The sequence below is a fragment of the Haliaeetus albicilla genome, chromosome 2 (genome assembly GCF_947461875.1).
Source record: "Haliaeetus albicilla chromosome 2, bHalAlb1.1, whole genome shotgun sequence".
In the NCBI taxonomy this organism is placed as follows: domain Eukaryota; kingdom Metazoa; phylum Chordata; class Aves; order Accipitriformes; family Accipitridae; genus Haliaeetus; species Haliaeetus albicilla.
In genome coordinates, this window is record NC_091484.1 from 70,761,311 (window position 1) to 70,779,683 (window position 18,373).

The 18,373-nt window shown below is 38.6% G+C and overlaps 1 protein-coding gene across 5 annotated transcripts in view; it reads right to left on the reverse strand.

Moving 5' to 3' along the window:
- Positions 1-18,373, reverse strand: part of DNAJB6 (DnaJ heat shock protein family (Hsp40) member B6) — a 65,661-nt gene that overhangs the window by 33,038 nt on the left and 14,250 nt on the right. For all 5 annotated transcript variants that reach the window (XM_069778189.1, XM_069778187.1, XM_069778186.1 and 2 more), the window contains exons 4-8: positions 16,995-17,054; positions 16,511-16,621; positions 3,439-3,570; positions 2,370-2,511; positions 104-174 (exon numbers count right to left, since the gene is read on the reverse strand). In XM_069778189.1, the coding sequence (XP_069634290.1) occupies positions 104-174; positions 2,370-2,511; positions 3,439-3,570; positions 16,511-16,621; positions 16,995-17,054 (516 nt within the window). The remainder of the gene's footprint in view (positions 1-103; positions 175-2,369; positions 2,512-3,438; positions 3,571-16,510; positions 16,622-16,994; positions 17,055-18,373) is intronic.

Below are 18,373 nucleotides of genomic sequence, written 5' to 3' on the forward strand. Positions count from 1 at the left end.
AATGTTCCTGTCAATCCTCAAATGGTGGCTGTTATAGCTTAAAATTTCTGTTAAATGCGTGCGTTGAATTACTTGTTATCCAAGCGTAGCAGCTGCTCCTTACCATTTATTGTTAGCGACCTTAACTGGCCATCTTCTTCAACTTCTACTCTCTCTTGTCCATTCTCAACAATTCTGTAGGACAAAAACACAGCCATTTTAAAGCACTGTAAGCAGTCTGAAAATACACACCAGACCTAGGATTTTAGATAATGAACTATAATGGAGCACTGCCTGCTTAATGCAACTGTAGTTGGCAAGCTTTTGTATTTAACAGCACAGAAGCTGTAACTAGTAACCATCTGCATTCCCCCACTGATACTGCTTATTTACAGAAGGAAAATTGCTTTCTGAAAGTTTGAATCCTCCAGCTTGTAGAGTTCACAGTTACAGCTGTCACCTCATACGTTGTCACAGTTGTACTGACACTACAGACTATTATCTAGAACTAACTGTCTTTTGACATATCAACTGTACAATCTTGATGATGCATTTAGTACCTACCCATTCGTTAAATGCATAATATTCTAGACCCAATGACAGTTTTGCATGAGGTAAGGCACGCAAGACAGTCTTTAATCCACTTCTAATTTGAAAAGAGCAATTATTTTGGAGACCTACTGTATACCAAGTTTATGACCAGCAGGATACGTTGCAAAATTTAAGTATCCCTGTCTGGAAGGAGAGATTATTAAAGACCTCTGTGGGTTTGGGCTTTTTTTGTTGTTTTAGAAATGGGAAGATAAGGAATGTTTAAATTATTTTCAGAACATTAAATTTATGCCTAAATTTTAACTATCTGGGAATTCTCTCCTCATGATTCAAATGACGAAACCACATGGATGATTACGAATTTTTCTGGAGATCAGACTTACTGAAGAGAATACACCCATATTAAAAACAGAGTAAATGGCTTCTTGGCTGAAGCAAAGTATTACTCAGAGAAGATTTTCACTGGGTATGCTGGTATATGAATCTTCTTTAGACTTAGCCACCTTGTCAGCAGACATTCTACAAAGTAACAGGACTTCTCAGAGACAGCAAACATGTCTTCCTTGATGTGGCTAACCACATTTCTTGCTTCTCCCCCCCCGGTTTCTAAATATGCTAACATAAGATATGACAGCAGCATACCTGATTTAGTCTATTTTTTAATATTAAAACAAACATGGTGCCTTATCTTCTTTTGTGTAAATACTTTCTTTGGTGTCTCTCACCTGGTACAATTCCCTCAAAAGTGGGCAGTTTTCAGATTTTTCTGGAATACACTCACAGAAAAACATCATGACCACAACAGCATGTGATGACAAAGGCTGCATTTAAGTGGTCAAGATGACAGGATCTCTCCAGTATAATAGGACACAGAAGAACCTTGCATTTCAAAGTACAGGATACAAGTTACCAAACAAAAAAATTGGCTTTCCCTTGCTTTTCTGTAAATTTTTTTTATAAAGTACTGAAATTACATTTAACTACTTGTTCAGTACTCCTATAACTTACTGATCATAATGTTCCATGTAGGTTTCTCTATAGCTAATATTTGGGTTTCCCAAATGCAGTGATTTCCCTATCACAAGCATGAAATAGTGAGAAGGTACACTGTGTGCAGTACTTGAAAATTCACTTTCCAAACAGGAAACATATTCTCCAAAGCAAGTTTCAGTTGCTTATTTGACTTAACAGATATAGGAAAATTACTTTACACAAAAACTTCACTCCAAACACTGCCTAGAAAAGCAAACTAGAGCAGATGTTAGGGAAAACTGTTTCAAGTTTCACAGTGTCTGCAAAATTAAGTGTCTTCCCAATCCCCAGTTGAAAGCTTCACAATCAACAGAAACCAAGTGCACTTTTCCCTTCCAGAAGCTCAAGCTGACTTGGCAGGCAGTAGTCAAGGACCATAATAAGAGATGCATCATTACACTAGAAGTTCTGGAGGCCTGCAAGAGCTCCATTGCCAGGTCCCTTTCAAAGAGCAAACAAGTTGCAACCTTCATTTTTTGTCAGAGCAGTTCTGAAAGCAGGTCTTACACATCTGAACCCTCCTCAACTATCAGGAGTTTACCATCTTCCCCATTTTCACATGCTACAGCTTTAAGTAATTCAGCAATGCCAAGAAGAGTCAGAGAATCCAACAAAACTTTTCAAATTTTTTTAAGCATTCAGAGAAATCCAAGTAATGTGATGACCACAACAGCAACAGTAAAAATACATATACATACATGTATCACTATATTTATGTGTGTATATATAGTATATTTAAATACACGTATTTATAGCTATGCATGTCTCTACATGTAGTTTCATACAAATATATTTATATCACTTACCTCTTTGTAGTAATTTTTCTGCCATTAACTATTTTTGTTGAGGTTGATACTGATTTGAAGTTACCCATCCCACTGCCACCAAATGACGTGGAGGAGAACGAAGTAAGGCCTCCGTGTCCCAGTGAACCAAACGAAGTAAAACCTATTGGGAAAGAAGGTATTTGACTAAAAATGTATTTTTGCATGATCATGGGATCCAAGTTTATCATTCACTCAGACTACATCCTAGCTTCAGGATGCCCTTAGGTGGTTGCATCAACACAGTATCAGTGACTAAATAGCATTAAACACCAGGGTGAGAATAAAAACATGGCTCCAGCCCCATCAATTTCTGCCATATGGACCCATAGTTCAAATTCCAAATGCACAGCATGATCCAAAAACCATTCGTCATCTCCTTCTCTGAAGAAAAGGCATTCAGCCTGTCTGCTGAACTTAAACCATTATATCATTCTTTCCACTCAAGGTAAAGCTAGTAACTTTAATGGATCTGATTTTTTGCTTTAATGTAGATGTTGGGATGCCCTGAGTTAGCAGACACAAGTAGTTCTGTATCACTAGCATCCAACTAACACCCAGAATCTTAACACTTGAAAGGATACTGACTACCAGCAACTCTCAGCAACCTCCTGAGATACAGACATCAGCATTCAAACTGACTATCCCAAAACTGATACTAAGTAGTACCATGGGTTTTAGGCACACATTTTTCCAGTGTATTTTCAGGACCTTAAATAAAAGCCATCATACCCTCAATACCAAAAGCAAACAGAAAAAAAAAAACAATTTTAAAGCTATAAAAAAAACCCTGTAGCACCAAAATTAAGAACACAAAAAGTTCTACCTCCTAGAGGTCTGTTTACTTTTCATGAACTTTCAAGTAGACCAAATACCGTAACTATAGCTTTATTTACATTCAGACTTTACAGAGAACAGCTTAATTTAAAAAAAGCAGCCTCAGAATTCCCTGAATGAAGGAGGCAACTTTTAAAAAAGTATTTATCAGCTTATTATATTGAGATCCTTTGTAAACCAAACTGCATTCCTTGTTAAATGTTATGATATTTACCTGTGTCAAATGAAGAAAAACCACTGCCAAAAGCAGGGAATCCACCAAAGGCAGAGAAAAATGATCCACCACCTCTGCTTCTGCTTCCCCTTGGACCCCGCCTGCCCCCGAAGAAGTCCTCAAAAGGGTCTTCTACAAAAGCGAAGACAACATTTAAGAGGTCAATATTACTGAGTAATTCTGTATTTAATCATTAGGATTCTTCATTAAAAAAAAAAAATTTCCCGTTACAGATAAGATTCTACCTTTGAAATACTTGATGCTACTGAACTCAACAGTCCACCAAAAAGGCAATTCCCTATGCTCCTTCTGGACTAAATTCTGTCTCAGTTTTGGACAGTTAAAAATAATTACAAAAAACTTCCTTATTTTAGCTGTTTAGTATTAAAAACCAGTAAACCTAATGTAAATGCTCTTACATTTTTCAGTATAATAAAATTGACAAGAGCTACAGAAACAGTATTATTTCCACCACATGCTCATATAGCATAATACACTGGAGGTATGATAAAAAATGAAATCAGTATTTATTTGAAGCTAACTATGTCCAGTCAGTTAGCATCTGACAGATTTAACACTCTTCAGATGCATAATCATGATCTCTACACACCAAGTCACCATAAAGCAAATCCTTCAGCTGTTCTACAGAACTTACTGTTGCCAGGCTAAGGTCAGGCTCTTAGAATTCGAATTTAACAAATCTTAAAATATTCCACACAGGTACATGAACTTCCTAGCTTATTTTTATTCAAGATTTATTGTAGATCACCATGATGAGGTCTCTGACAAGTAACTTCCAGATAGGTTATATCAATTATTGAAATATAAAAACAGCAGCCAGGGATTCATGACTCAAAGTGTTCAAAGTGTTTATTTCAGCACTTGCCACATCAGGTACTTCAAACACGTATTCTGATGCACGTTTAGGCAGCAAAGTATGGAAGTTTACACACAGTGTCCCAAAGAGGCATTTGGTCCCTACCAAGCAGGAGGAAGAGGGGAGAAATAGAGAAAGGGGGTCATGGTTAAAATGCTATTTCAAATTCAAGTACAACTGTTATGTCATTCAGAACAGCTAGCTATTGTTCCATCCACATCAGGAAGACAATAGTCTCTTTCAAAAAAAAAAAAAAGGGGGGGGGACGGGACACGACCAGATACCTGTACAAGCAATCCTTATTTACTTTAACACATTTTCCTAAAAAATAGTTATTGCTAGAATTATCTGAAAACTGCTTTTCACTAGTGCTCTTAAAACAAAGAACGACATATAAAATTGCAATCATATAGCAGACACTCAATAAACATAATACTTGCATTAAAATCAGAAATGTTTAGGAACTTCAACTATTCTCTCTATCAATCACAACTCTCCCAAAATCAGTGTTGTACAATACCAACTATTTCACCATGTTTTACAAGTGGGGACTCAATATTGAAAGAGAACAGTCTGAAACACTGCTCAGGATAAGCTCTTGCTGAAAAATGCAGAAACTGGTGATAGGAGCAATAGAAGTATGAAAGCAAGGAAAGAGTCTTATAACTGCATGACTGCTTCAGAACTACAAATTGACAAAGCAAAGGTCAGAAACACAGTATTTATTCCACCTTTGGTACCCCCACAAAAATCCAAGCTGATTTATGATAAATCACCAAGTTAATGCAATAGTGACAATACTAAAGCAATCAATATGATAATAAAAAGGTATTAGTAACCATCTGGTTTATGTGCAATTACTTAACAAAAGTGAAATGTCAGAACGTATTTATGCTGAACAAAGGCAGCTGCTGAGATTCAGACACATACTCCCCATTAGCAGAGACATAAAATGCAAAGAACAACAAAAAAAATAACCCCATCCTTCCCCTAGCATACACAGTTATTGATAAAACAAGGCAGGACCAAACTTTTACCTTACATACACTAGACAAGCAAGTGGTAAGATTTTTTTCTACTTCAGGTGTTTTTTTGGTTTATGCTTTTTTTTTTTCCATGTAGAACAAGTTTTCTTCAATATAAAGATGACTTGTTATTACCTTTTAAACAACAGAAATTAAACCAATGCTAGGGCATGGAAATATGGGAACCTACCACCAAAATTACCATTTCCAAAACAAGCACTATGCCCATTTAAAAGAGGCAATTTTTTGTCAGACTACTGTATCAGGTAACACTGCAATTGTTTTGTCCAACTTGTGGAGTGACCAATTTTGCTAGTGACTCATAAGTTGGTTATGAAGGTCATTCACTCACGTGTACAAATGATCTATATTATATTACTCCCACTGTTAAGCTTTCTATTTATAGTCCAATTTTTCTTGTTACCTGGAGTTCGAATAAAAACAAAACAACCTACCATGTAAGCTTTGAGTTTTTAATCGCCCACAGTATATCAACCTATTTTGCAAGTGAACCTCTCCTCCTCAGCACAACAGCAGCAGAAACACAAAGGTTTTTACGGGAGGATCACAGAATCTCCTAGAGATCCCTGCTATCAACCCAGCTTCTAGATGGCTTATTGCCTACTCCTAACCACACTAAAACCTACCCAAGACTTGGACATGCCTTATTAGCCTTTAGCAACCCTACGCACCAAAATAGGTCAGCACTCTGTATTAGCAAATGTTCTAGCCTCAGGTGATTTCCGTTAGCAGCCTTGCTAATAATCCTCCAGTGCTCTTCCAGTAATTTTCTGCAGTAAGGAAGATACTCAAACCACTCTTCCACAATGGACTGCGGAATGCTCAGCAAGATGGATTATGCAGAGACAGGACAATGGGTAGGACTTCCCTGAGGGAATATTTCTTACTATCCTGACAGCCATCCAGGTACAGCATGCAGGAAAAAAAAAATATGGCAAAAACATTGAGGAGAGAAGGCAGCAAGAGGCTTCTGCATTATCTTTTGTTGTATCCACCACCAAATACACATTAATATAGCAACCTCACAACTACTCAGACCCTGTTTATGCTTTTAGTCCCTAAATTAGGATGATTAATAGTACCACTCAGCAAAACAATAACATTTCAGCCTGGTAGGTCTATTTTTGTGATTTAGCAGAACCTTTCCATGCACGATAACCTTTTCACATAGATGGCGTTTTCCAAACAGTTCAAATAACAATATCGGGGTGTTGGGTTTTTTTAATGACTGCTCTTATGATAGTCATTTTGGTGCTTACAATCCATGTAATTTTCTTATTGAATGTTAGAAGCACATCAGATCAAAATTAAGCAGTAAAAAAACCAACCCGTAAGTGAAGTGAAGGCCTTTCTAAAAAGGGAACATACTATATAAATACTATACAACTTAAAAGCTTCAAAAAACTGAAATGCTAGACTAGTGTCACCTCAGAGTATTACTAAATACTGTTTGAGGATAAATTCACAGTTTATTCTAATCTGGGTATTACCAGAAGCGTATGGGAAGACAGAGTATCAGATTCAGTTTCAACCAAAGTGTTGGAATACACTTCTGACAGAAGTTGTGGTGTCAAAACAGCAAAGATCAAGAGAGAACAAAAGGTGAGAAATTTCAAGGAAGCCAGTGAGACAGACTTCTAATATATCAACAACAGCAGATGACATGAAGCTTTTGGGGGGAAAAGCAAAAGCTGAAGCAAAGAACTCATGGTAGCCTGTTACCAAAAAAAAAAAGAAAAGACAAAATGAAGGACTTCAGTACTCTTGCTGTTACTAGATAGGAAGACTGCAGTTTCAGAAGCCAAAAAGTTAATGCAAAGGTTGGAACACAAAACCCCCAGCAACACAAAAGATTGTACACTAACAAACCTACCTGACAATACTTACATTAGAGGTAATGTTTCCAAAAGAATTTACTTTATTTGGAAAAGTCTTTGCTAATTCAAATGCAGCAACGGTCTTGTTCCCCTGGGTAAAACATTAAACCTGCTTACTGCAAACCACAGAATCCTACCTTGCTTTTCTGTACTCACAGGAAAAGAATTTCACCTCTAAACAAGTAAAATAACAACAACAACTATAACAAATATCTCACTGCAGTTCAAAATAAGGTAGGTCATGAACCCCCCCACTCTGAGGAATCCTCAGCTGCAACAGAGAAACAGGATCTTCTCCCTTTCAGCAGTATAAACCAATTGCAGAATACTACTTAAAAGATGTGATTGCTCTCCTTTCCTGCCTTGTAATCATGGAACCAAGTGACAAGTTGCATTAATTCATTGATCCAAAAGAAAACACTGAGTGTTTGCATTGTTAGCTTTCTGTTGCATCCACAAGCTAATCTGACTCTGTATTGGCAAGACTGGCGTATCTGAAAGAAAACGGGCAGGAAAGCACCATACAAGGGAGGAAAGAAGGCAAATCCCAGAATATCTACATTTGAAGCAGTCCACAATTCAGATAAACTTCATGAAATTCATTATATCAATTTAAGGCATTAGCTGAAACCACAATACACTATAAACTAAAAGTGCCACATCTCCTATGGCAGTCACTTCTACCATGACACTTGTACCCTGGCAGCTGCTTGGGGAACCAGATCAGGAACTGATCAGCTGAAAAGAGCATCTCCAGATGAAAAGGCCACATCAATTCTTCGCTACAATTCACAGCGTGACTGTAAAAGCAACTGCTGGTTACAAGGAAGACAGCAGGAAGAACAGCCCAAGGGTCAAAAGTAGCACAGGAAGATGCTTTCAGCCATAGAACAATGCTATCCCTGATGAAAGTGTTGAGCACATTCCAGTGCAATGCCATCATTCACATCCAGAAAATCAGAAGTGTTGAGATAAATTGTGCACCGTCAACAAATGTTCTCATATGCACACACTGCTGCAGCCAGAGATGTTGATAATCTTATAGGAACAATACACAAAGGAACATTACCCTGTAAAAACAGGATCACTGCTCAGTCACCACTCACTGGACTACTCTTGGCAACCAATGAACTTTGTTTCCTTTATTCTTTGCAATCAGAGCTACACTATCACCTCTGCCAAAACATGACACACGAGCCGAACGCCCTTATTGTAGATGCAGGAGGATGACACTGTAGCTGTGTATTGGGTTTGCATGGCAAGGTTTTGGTAGCTGGGGACTACAGGGATGGCTTCTGTGAGAAGCTGCTAGAAGCTTCCCCTATGTCCACTAGAGCCAATGCCAGCTAGCTCCAAGACTGACCCATGCTGAGCACATCAGCGACAGCAGTAGCACCTCTGTGATAATATATTTATGAAGCGGGGAAAAAAAAGTTGCCACAGAACAGAAATTGCAGCCAGAGAGAGGAGTAAGAACATGTGAGAGAACAAGGTCAGTGCAGAAGGAGGGGGAGGAGGTGCTCCAGGCACCGGAGCAGAGATTCCCCTGCAGCCCGTGGGGAAGACCATGGTGAGGCAGGCTGTCCCCCTGCAGCCCAGGGAGGTCCACGGGGGAGCAGATCTCCACCTGCAGCCCGGGGAGAGAGGACCCACGCTGGAGCAGGGGGGTGCACCCAAACGTGGGAAGCCCACACTGAAGCAGGCTACTGGCAGGACCTGTGGACCCATGGAGAGAGGAGCCCACGCTGAAGCAGGTTTTCTGGCAGGACTTGTGACCCCGCGGGGGACCCATGCTGGAGCAGTCTGTGCCTAAAGGACTGCACACTGTGGAAGGGACCCACGCTGGAGCAGTTCATGAAGAACTGCAGCCCATGGGAAGGACTCACGTTGGAGAACTTCATGGAGAACTGTCTCCCATGGGAGGGGCCCCACGCTGGAGCAGGGGAAGAGTGAGGAGTCCTGCCCCTGAGGAGGAAGGAGCAGCAGAGACAACGTGTGATGAACTGACCACAACCCTCATTCCCCATCCCCCTGTCTGTGCCACTGGGGGGGTAGGTAGAGAATCCAGGAGTGAAGTGTGCCCAGGAAGAAGGAAGGGGTGGAGGGAAGGTGGTTTATGATTTGGTTTTATTTCTCATTACCCTACTCTGGTTTGACTGATAATAAGTTAATTTTCCTCAAGTAGAGTCTTTTTTGCCCGTCACAGTAATTGGTGAATGATCTCTCCCTGTCCTCATCTCAACCTGCGAGCCTTTTGTTATATTTTCTCTCCCCTGTCCAGCTGAGGGGGGGAGTGATAGAGCAGCTTTGGTGGGCACGCCCTAGATAAAGAGGCAGTCAAACTCATCGACATTGAGTATTACAGTCTGCAGTGTTTCAGTAAGCAGAGGCAGTATAGGCTGCCTGTCTGCCATCATTGCCTTATTTCAAAAGCATACTGTAAGTGACTTTATAGATCATGCCAGGAAAGAGTCTGAAATGCAGGTCTGAATAATGTGTTTATGCAAAGGGCTACAGATACATGATACATACAATAAAAGAGAATTCTTGGAATAGGTATTTCTATCTTGTCTTCTATTTGAAGAAAGTTTCAAAGATGCAGATTTGCAGTAAATACACACAGAACCTCATTCTACAGCTCTGGAGTGTACCCAGGTGCAAAAAGCCTACATTATCATAACTAGGCAGGCCACAGAAACCTGTAAGCACTTTTGCATGGATATATTTTCTTCGTTATCTACAAAATAAGCATAGTGTTGATGCCACTTACTCGTAAGAGACGCTAACATGCTGTTGCAAGCACTGTTGATTCACCTGCCTTGAGTGTTTCAGCATGGTCTTTTATAATTGCTCTCTTCCACAAAGTAGGTGTCAAACATGTTTGTCCCACTTACTTAAGAAAGTTTACCAGCAGAAGCATTTTAAAGTCTTTCTAATGATATATAGCAGAGATCCTGGAATTAGTAATTGTCTAGAAAAAGGAGACTTACAACATTACCTTTGAATGCCATCTATACCATAATTACAAAGATGCTAGAGTACAGTAAATCCAACTCTAATCAGCACTTCATGTTTATGAAATTAATGCCCAAATGTTCAGTCATACCTTAAAAATGAAGGAATCTTCCACTACCATTGTAGGACCTGCTCTTCTTGTGCTACGTTCAGTATTTGTCCTCTGACCAATTTAACCAGTTAGCCATCCAAGAAAACCAAACCAAACCATTTTCTTGGGACTAACAACCTGAACTGGCTTGGGATGACCAAGACAAACTTCATCTTCGGCCAGCATGCTATCAGACAGCTTCTCAATTATCTAGTGGGACATTAGTCAAAGATTAAAGTTTTAAGACAGACATGAGAATTTAGAGCAAGGCCTCCTCCCTTTCAGCAGCAGAAGCTATGTATTAGCCACCCATGGGGCCACAGCATTACTTATTCCTGTTTGATAATGCTGTCTGGGTGAGACAATTCCTGTGTTTCAAAAACCTTCTTCGAACCTATCAAGTTATTTCTGAAAAATTCATAGTAATGAGACTTAGACCATTCAGTGGATAATTATGATCTAAGACTGGTGCTTATGAAATACAACTGTGCACATTCATACCAAAGCAAAGAATGCACATGCAAATCTCTGAGCACTTCATAAATTGCACCAGAAGCTGCAAATTTATGTCAACAAAAGATTAACTACAAAGAGGACAATGTTGTGCAAGATAGATTTAATTGAAAGGCATCTCCATTTTCAGTTTTCAGAACCCATCTGACAAATATATTCTGCATTCGAACACCTAAATGTCATAATTATCAGAAATTTATTACATGTGGGTTAAAACTATGATCTGACTCTTATGCAAAGCTTTTGCCTCAGCAAGACAATTTTATGTCCTTGAGACAAAAAGGTTGAAGCTATCCCATTCCTAAACAACATCCTAGAACACAGACCATGTAAAACAAGAGTTTGCAATGATCACTGCACATAACATTTTCCTCTTTCTTGTCAGGTGAAGACTGTTTAGCCTGGATGCTTAAAGTAACTCAGTATGTTTTTCCAGAACACTCATGCTTCATTTTATGTAATTGATATTACAGCAGTCAATCTGCAGTAATTCTCTTGTTTGATGGAACCAAACAACATACCATATAACTAGCTAGCTAATGTTCTCTGTGACAAATATTTATATCTAGCTAGCCATACAAAGGTGTTAAGTTTAGTTTTCCCTTTGGTTTCCAAGAGTATAGATTTTTTAAATACCACATAAACCAGGTAACCAGAATTCTCAAGGGAAAATTCCACAGAATGTATATGTTTTATATGCATCATCTGGTATTAAATTTAGATTAAAATACAACATAAATTCTACTTCACAAACTAAGAAAAACATTTAAGACATTTATAAAATACCATCTCAGAAGGTACACTGAGAATACTGAAGTGTTTCGGAACAGTAGCAAAGCTGTCAAGATTATAATCTATGTTGAAAGAGACTCCACAAACAGACTTCTCTCTGACATCAAAGTCTAGAGAGGGCATCCATCTGGAGCAATTTATCACATCACATTATTAGCACATTCTACCACAGAGAAAAGCATGGTTCCTCGTAGGATTCATTTAACTAGACATACAGGCATCTAAAGCTGTTTGAAATGCCCTGAAACATCGTGTCGAATTTCTAGATACTGCTGCTGGAGGATACTGGTCTACTGTAGGTCCCAAGTTGTATTTTCTAGCCCATGAAGAAATTACTCGGGCATCTCAGACACCCTAAACCATGTCAAATGTCACAAGATGAGCTCAACTGTATATAAAAGATGACTTAACTACTTAAGGAGTTGTTTGAACTACTACTGAATTGCCTGTTGGGTAATGTTACACTCTTGTGATATCCACTCCATCTTTCAGTATGATTCCTCACTGATAATCCCTTCCAATGTATAACCCATTCTTGAAGTGAGAATCTGAAAAGCCTCTAAACCAAAACTAAGTCAAGCATTTTTGCCTACGCCACAATACATCACTTTCTGTTCCTCACAATGCTTGAAGCAGCAGTCTTTAAATTAATCCATACACCTCCATTACCAGTGGTAACATCGGGATCCTCCCCTCACTATGAACTGTTAAAATGTAGAACAATGTCCTTGAAAAGTTTACAAGTAAAATACAAACAAAACACTACATGGAACACAAACCAAATCAACGTAAGCACCATAAATTGAGTAGGATATAATTTAAGTCTAAAACAAACTTACTGAAATGAGAAATCAATTCCTATATTAAGAGTAAACAGTTCTAAAGTCAAAGGACAGTCAAAGAATAGAAGTAGTATATGGTACAGAGTGCTGAATACCAGTTAACCACATGTTGATATTCCAAGGCAGTACTTTGCAATACAAAGAGTAGTACTGCATAGGAAGCATCACCTTTTCTTTCATTTTCTTTTCTTCCTGTTACAAGAATTATCATCCATCTATAAGTCAAAGAGACTGAAAACTATCACTGGAAGAGCTCACAGAAAGCAAGACCACATGTCTCAAAAGTTAAGAGAGTTAACTGCTTGTCATATTAACAGATCAAGTTTTAGTAGCCTTCGTGCACCCTTATTTTTACAAAGAATTTGCCTGAAAATCAGTGGAGAGAAATTGTGACTGGATGAGATAATTCCAGGGCAACAGAGAGCACGTAACATTAACTTTGCTCCATTTGCAAGTGTTCAAAGCGATCTTCAACTGTATTATGAATTTTCATTTGAAAAGTCTGAAGGGACTTAGCAGTTAAAAATCATCACAGAAGTCTTCATACATTCTCCTTATTTCTACAGATGAATAAAGATGCCTCTGTTTATAAAGAAAACTTTTTGTAACTGCAATAGCAGTGCAACATAGCTCAGTGGACTCAATTCACAGCACAATTTTAGAAATTCTTCACATCCATAAATTTACATGGATTATGCATCTGAATGCTGCTCTTTACATATTCAATGGCTATCAGGATCTAGAGTCCCACCTGCATTGCGGGCTTCACTACATGCCGCTTCAAACTATATAAAAGGTGCAAACATTTCACCTTTGATTCCACCAGTGTACATTTTTAGAAAGCATGACCTCAGTCCTTTTTCAGTTCTTTGTAAAACCAATTATAACTTGAGTAGCTCCTTTAAAAGTCACTAGTTCCACAGAAAATTCATCAGTTGAAAACTCCTCATTTTTAGAAGATAAATTCCCTTATTCTTCAGGACAGAAGCTGTCCCACCAGTGTTTCAACACAGCAGAATCTGCAAGAGCTCTAGTTTACCAATACAAATATTCACATAATACACACAATTCTACTGCTTGTTTTGGCATTATTAAATGCACTACACTCAGCTGAAAGCACCTGTATTTTCATGTTGTAGTACCTTAAACATTCACGTAAATGCACAGATCATTGCAAACACTTTTTATGGAAAGCTGTGGAAAAATTGTTTTTGAGTTACACTTGCCCATATTAGAGAATGTCTTAAGCATCTTAAAGCCAAAAAAATTTCAAAAAAATAAGAGGTGCTCATTTTAAAGCCTTCTGATGAGAAAAATTACATGAGCTTTTTTTACTCAGAATCCAAAGCTCAACACTGGTTTTAGGACTCTGGTCAATGACACTGCAATTATCCACATAAAGTGGAGGCAGCTTTGAAACAATTAGTTTTCATCAACTGGAGTAGACATAACAGTGCTGACAGTGCCAGAACCTTACTCTGCAAGAAGCAGAACCTGTGCTGCATTACTCAAAGCTGACAATGACAGTTATCAATACATGAAGTAGATAACCCGCTTTTGAATAAATAAATAAATTTGGGCATTGAGCAGGGGGAGAATGTTTTTGGAAGCATGCCTTGATAACAACATATCTCTGCACTGGTGACATGTCCACTGTTTCCACAGGGTAAGATTATCATTGCTCCTCTACAGGAGAGGCTAAAGTAGCTGCAATATGCCAGGAAAATTTTGGCAGTAGTGGTACCTCCATTTGATAAGCTAGATAGCTCTATGCACTATGTTGTACAGCCTTCCTTCTAAGGAATCTGAAGGCTAAGTCCTCAGGTTCTTCTTAAGCCCATGACTATTTAACATGCAGAACTTCGCTTCTCTCACAGCTTTAAGGTTAGTCATGAACACTGACATTTTTAGAGACAGCAAATTAAACCTTTTGCTAGTGCTGATGAAGTAAATACAATCAAAATCAAACAGAGCCTATGTCAGCCTCCCAGTAGCTAGAACATGCCTTACCTATACAATTTACTATAAAGATATGTGATTGAGAACTATTTTAAAGTATCTTAGATTAAAAAATAAACGAGAGCTACACGGTGTCTCCCAGCTCCTCCTCACTAGCTTCCTACTAAACATCTTGCTCAGGTTTTCGTAGGTTTTCTACTACTCAATCACAGAATGGTTGAGGTTGGCAGGGACCTCCGGTCCAATCCCCTGCTCAAGCAGGGCCACCTAGAGCGGGTTGCCCAGGACCATGTCCAGACAGCTTCTAATTACCTCCAAACATGGAGATTCCACAACCTCTCTGGGCAACCTGCTCCAATGCTCAGTCACTCTCACAGAAGCATTACCTTAAGTCAGGCAGAACCTCCTGTGCTTCCATTTGCGCCCATTGCCTCTTGTCCTGTCACTGGGCACCACTGACAACAGCCTAGCTCCACCTTCTTTACACCTTCCCTTCACATGTACGTTGATGAGAGGCTCACCCTGAGCTTTCTCTATACTGAACAATTCCAGCAATTCTCTCAGCTTTTTCCTCATGTGAGAGGAGCTGCAGTCCCTTAATTGTCTTAGTGGCCCTTCACTAGACTCTACCCAGTAACTCTGTTTCTTGTACTGGAGAGCCCAGAACTGGACACTACTCCAGATGTGGCCTAACCAGCACTGAGATCTCTCACTCATCTCTTCTAAACAGAAATCCTTGTCTAGTATTCCTTAAGATTCTTCTTCTACTATGGGCAGTGAAAAAGTTGCATCTTCCCAGTTCAGTCCATCAGTATTTTGCTAAATGCTTCCTCCAATCTGTCCTTTACTACTTCTGCTGATTTCCCACTGGATCTAATTGCTCAAGTTCTGCTACTTATCCTCTACCAGATTCTTTCTCTAGCTACTTATCTAATTCATCAACTAACGTTCTACTGAATTCAACCTCTAACCCTTCAACCCCTTTTCTAGCCCTTCATTAGATTCATCCAACAACTGATGATCCCTGAATAGCAAACTAGAGAAAGATATAATTAAAATCTGAGCTGAATTAGCCCCTTAATGCTGCCAGCAGATAAAAAATTACCTTTAAAAATATTAAAACACCTACATACATTATTACAGAGATTCATCAATATCGAGGCACTGAATAGGAAGAGAGCTTTGTTTTTCAAGTACACTTCTTGCAGTTTTCAAGTTTTTCAATACTTTAACTAAATACTGAAAACAGAATCTGTTCCGCTTTCTAGGTCAGCATCTAGGTTATGCAGTAGAACATACACAGAGAGACTGAGTAAGAACTCCAGTGCCTCTGAAAGGACCTTCAATATACTAGAGCAAGCAACATCACAAGCCAATAGACCATCAGCACTACGGTAAAAAGATTACTTTGACAACTTTATCACATATTGCTTCCTTTAACTAAATGAAGCATCCAAGCTTCAAGAACTATTGAAGTTATCTGAGCCTTTAGGGACTCTATCCCCCAAGCAAACATGTGACATGAATTTGGGAGAGTGGCTAGATTATGTACGCAGCTGCTCTTATTTTGATACAAGAAAATCATTCCTGCCATGATACAAGTTCACACCGAGAGCTATGCTGTTAACAGTTACAGTTAACCTGTCCAGTTCAGAAGCTCTCAAAGCTACATTAAATATTTACGGATTAAAAGAGATCAAATTCAATAGACTAAGTTCACCTGGTCAAATTCTCAAGCACAAATTCCAGTGTATACTTTTTCTGTTGAATGTTAGTTCCCCAATGTATAGAGACATAGTATCCACAATTTTATTTTTTTTTTTAAACCAGGCCTTCCAACAAAACATGAATTGGCAAGCCATATCTGTTTTGTACTATCAAATCGACCAAGAAGAAACAGGTAGGAAACAAACATTTTAAATATAATACAAAATACCAATTGTTTACCTTCAGCTTTCAGAGCTATTTCTAATAAAGGTGCATGAGCTGTGTTTGTTTTGTAAGAGTAAAGTTTTAGCCACACTTTAGATAGACATAACTAACACCAGTGGATTACTTACCAAAGAAGTCAAATGAAAAGGGGTCCCTTCCACCAAAAAACTCCCTAAAGACATCTTCTGGGTTACGGAATGTAAATCCAAATTCAAATGGATTATCGTGATGATTTCCACCTGCAAAAAGAAGTTAAATTTCAGTTACCCTCACACATTCCTACTAACAAGAAAGTTCAGGCCTATATGGTATTTGAATAATTTAAAAATATAAACACATGTCTAAAATTTCTCCTTCCCTTTCAGGTGTCACTCAAGTTAAGTACACACAATACTTTTTATAATTAGTTCTCCTTTCTCTGTTTCCAGCTATCAGTAATACCTTTCACAACAGCTAGAAAAATTGTAAGAACAAGTATAATTCAAATTTTCAGAAGATGACATTTTAGGCCTTAGTATAGGCTATTCCAGATTCCTGTCTTTAAAAGAAAGCTGTAGAAAATGTCTTTCCACCAGAATAGAGAAAGCAAAGAACTGCTAGTTGTCAACATACCTCCACCTCCGTTTATTAAGCCTTCTTTTCCATATCTGTCATAGATGTCACGTTTTTTAGCTACAAGGAGAAGTTATACACCATGTCAGTAAATAGGCATACAGAATTTGGAAAAAAACAAAAAGACTTAACTGGTATTCTCAGCTAAACATCTTCTCAAAGCTAGTTTATTTCAGAACATTCTGGCATGTAACTAGTGAATGTTTTTAATGAGGATTGCTAAAGCTGTTTAGGTTTAGAAAGAAGACTACCATTTAGTTGTAGAAGCTCTGGTCCTGTTGTGTCAGAAAAAATTCTGGTATAAGGACAGAATTCACAAGGACATTTGCCTTTAAAAAGAATACTGCAGTCTTCATCTTTACATAGGTACCATGGAAAGCTTTAGGTTGTAAAGGACCTCTGGAATTCTACCTTCTCCTCCAAACAAGTCTAATCTCAAAGTTGGTCAAAACTTGCCTGGAGAAAGCCCTGATCTCATCAATCTCCAAGAAAAGAAGATGCCGCATTCTCTCTGGAAAACAGTCCCAGTGCTCAAGCATTCTCATTGTAAGCATTCTCTTCCTTCTATCCAACTGGAATTGCCCTTGTTGCAAACTTTGACCATTGCCTCTTTTCCTTTTACTGCAGAAGACCAAGCCCATTGTGACAGTTATGAGAACCAAAGGACATTGTTTATACGAGTGACTGCAAAACCCCTCAAATCAATTATAACCACTTCCAGTTTAATAAAGGGGAATGAAGCGATATTAAAAAAATGGCATGAAAGGATTTGACTCAAACTGCTTGCTCTCTGTTATTTTAGAAGGCATGAAATGGCTCTTTCTTAATTTCATTGCAGACCAGCCTTCCAATATCCATGGGAAGGGGGAGAAAAATTAACTCTATATTACTACATAAGATCAGACTGTGCTGCTGTTACTGGAAAGGAACCTGAAGAGCTTAAAGATGCAGATAGCTTATTGTGCTTGCACTGGTGTGGAAGCACCAGCTAAAAACCAGTCAGAGCATCTGAATTTAGGCTCTTAATATTAACATGTTATTCCCACTGGAATCTCTTCAGTGAAAGATGTTTTTGAAATTTAAATAGCATCACTGAAAAGAACATGCAGTTACCTCAAACAGCTGCTGAAAAGTAAAATACTTCTAAGAGGAATTAAAATTTTCTATACTGGTCATCACCTCCAAATAATGGAAGCTTGCAATAGGTTTACACACACCCCCCCAGCAACACTTGGTATGTTACCCGTATTGCATTTCTAGAAAGCAATTTTTAAAGAAAGGCGGTTAACCTACCCACCAATGTAAAAAGACCAAAGCAGTAAGGCAGACAAACTGTCAGAAGGAGCAGGAAACAGTGAGGAAGATCTGAGGGCTCACAA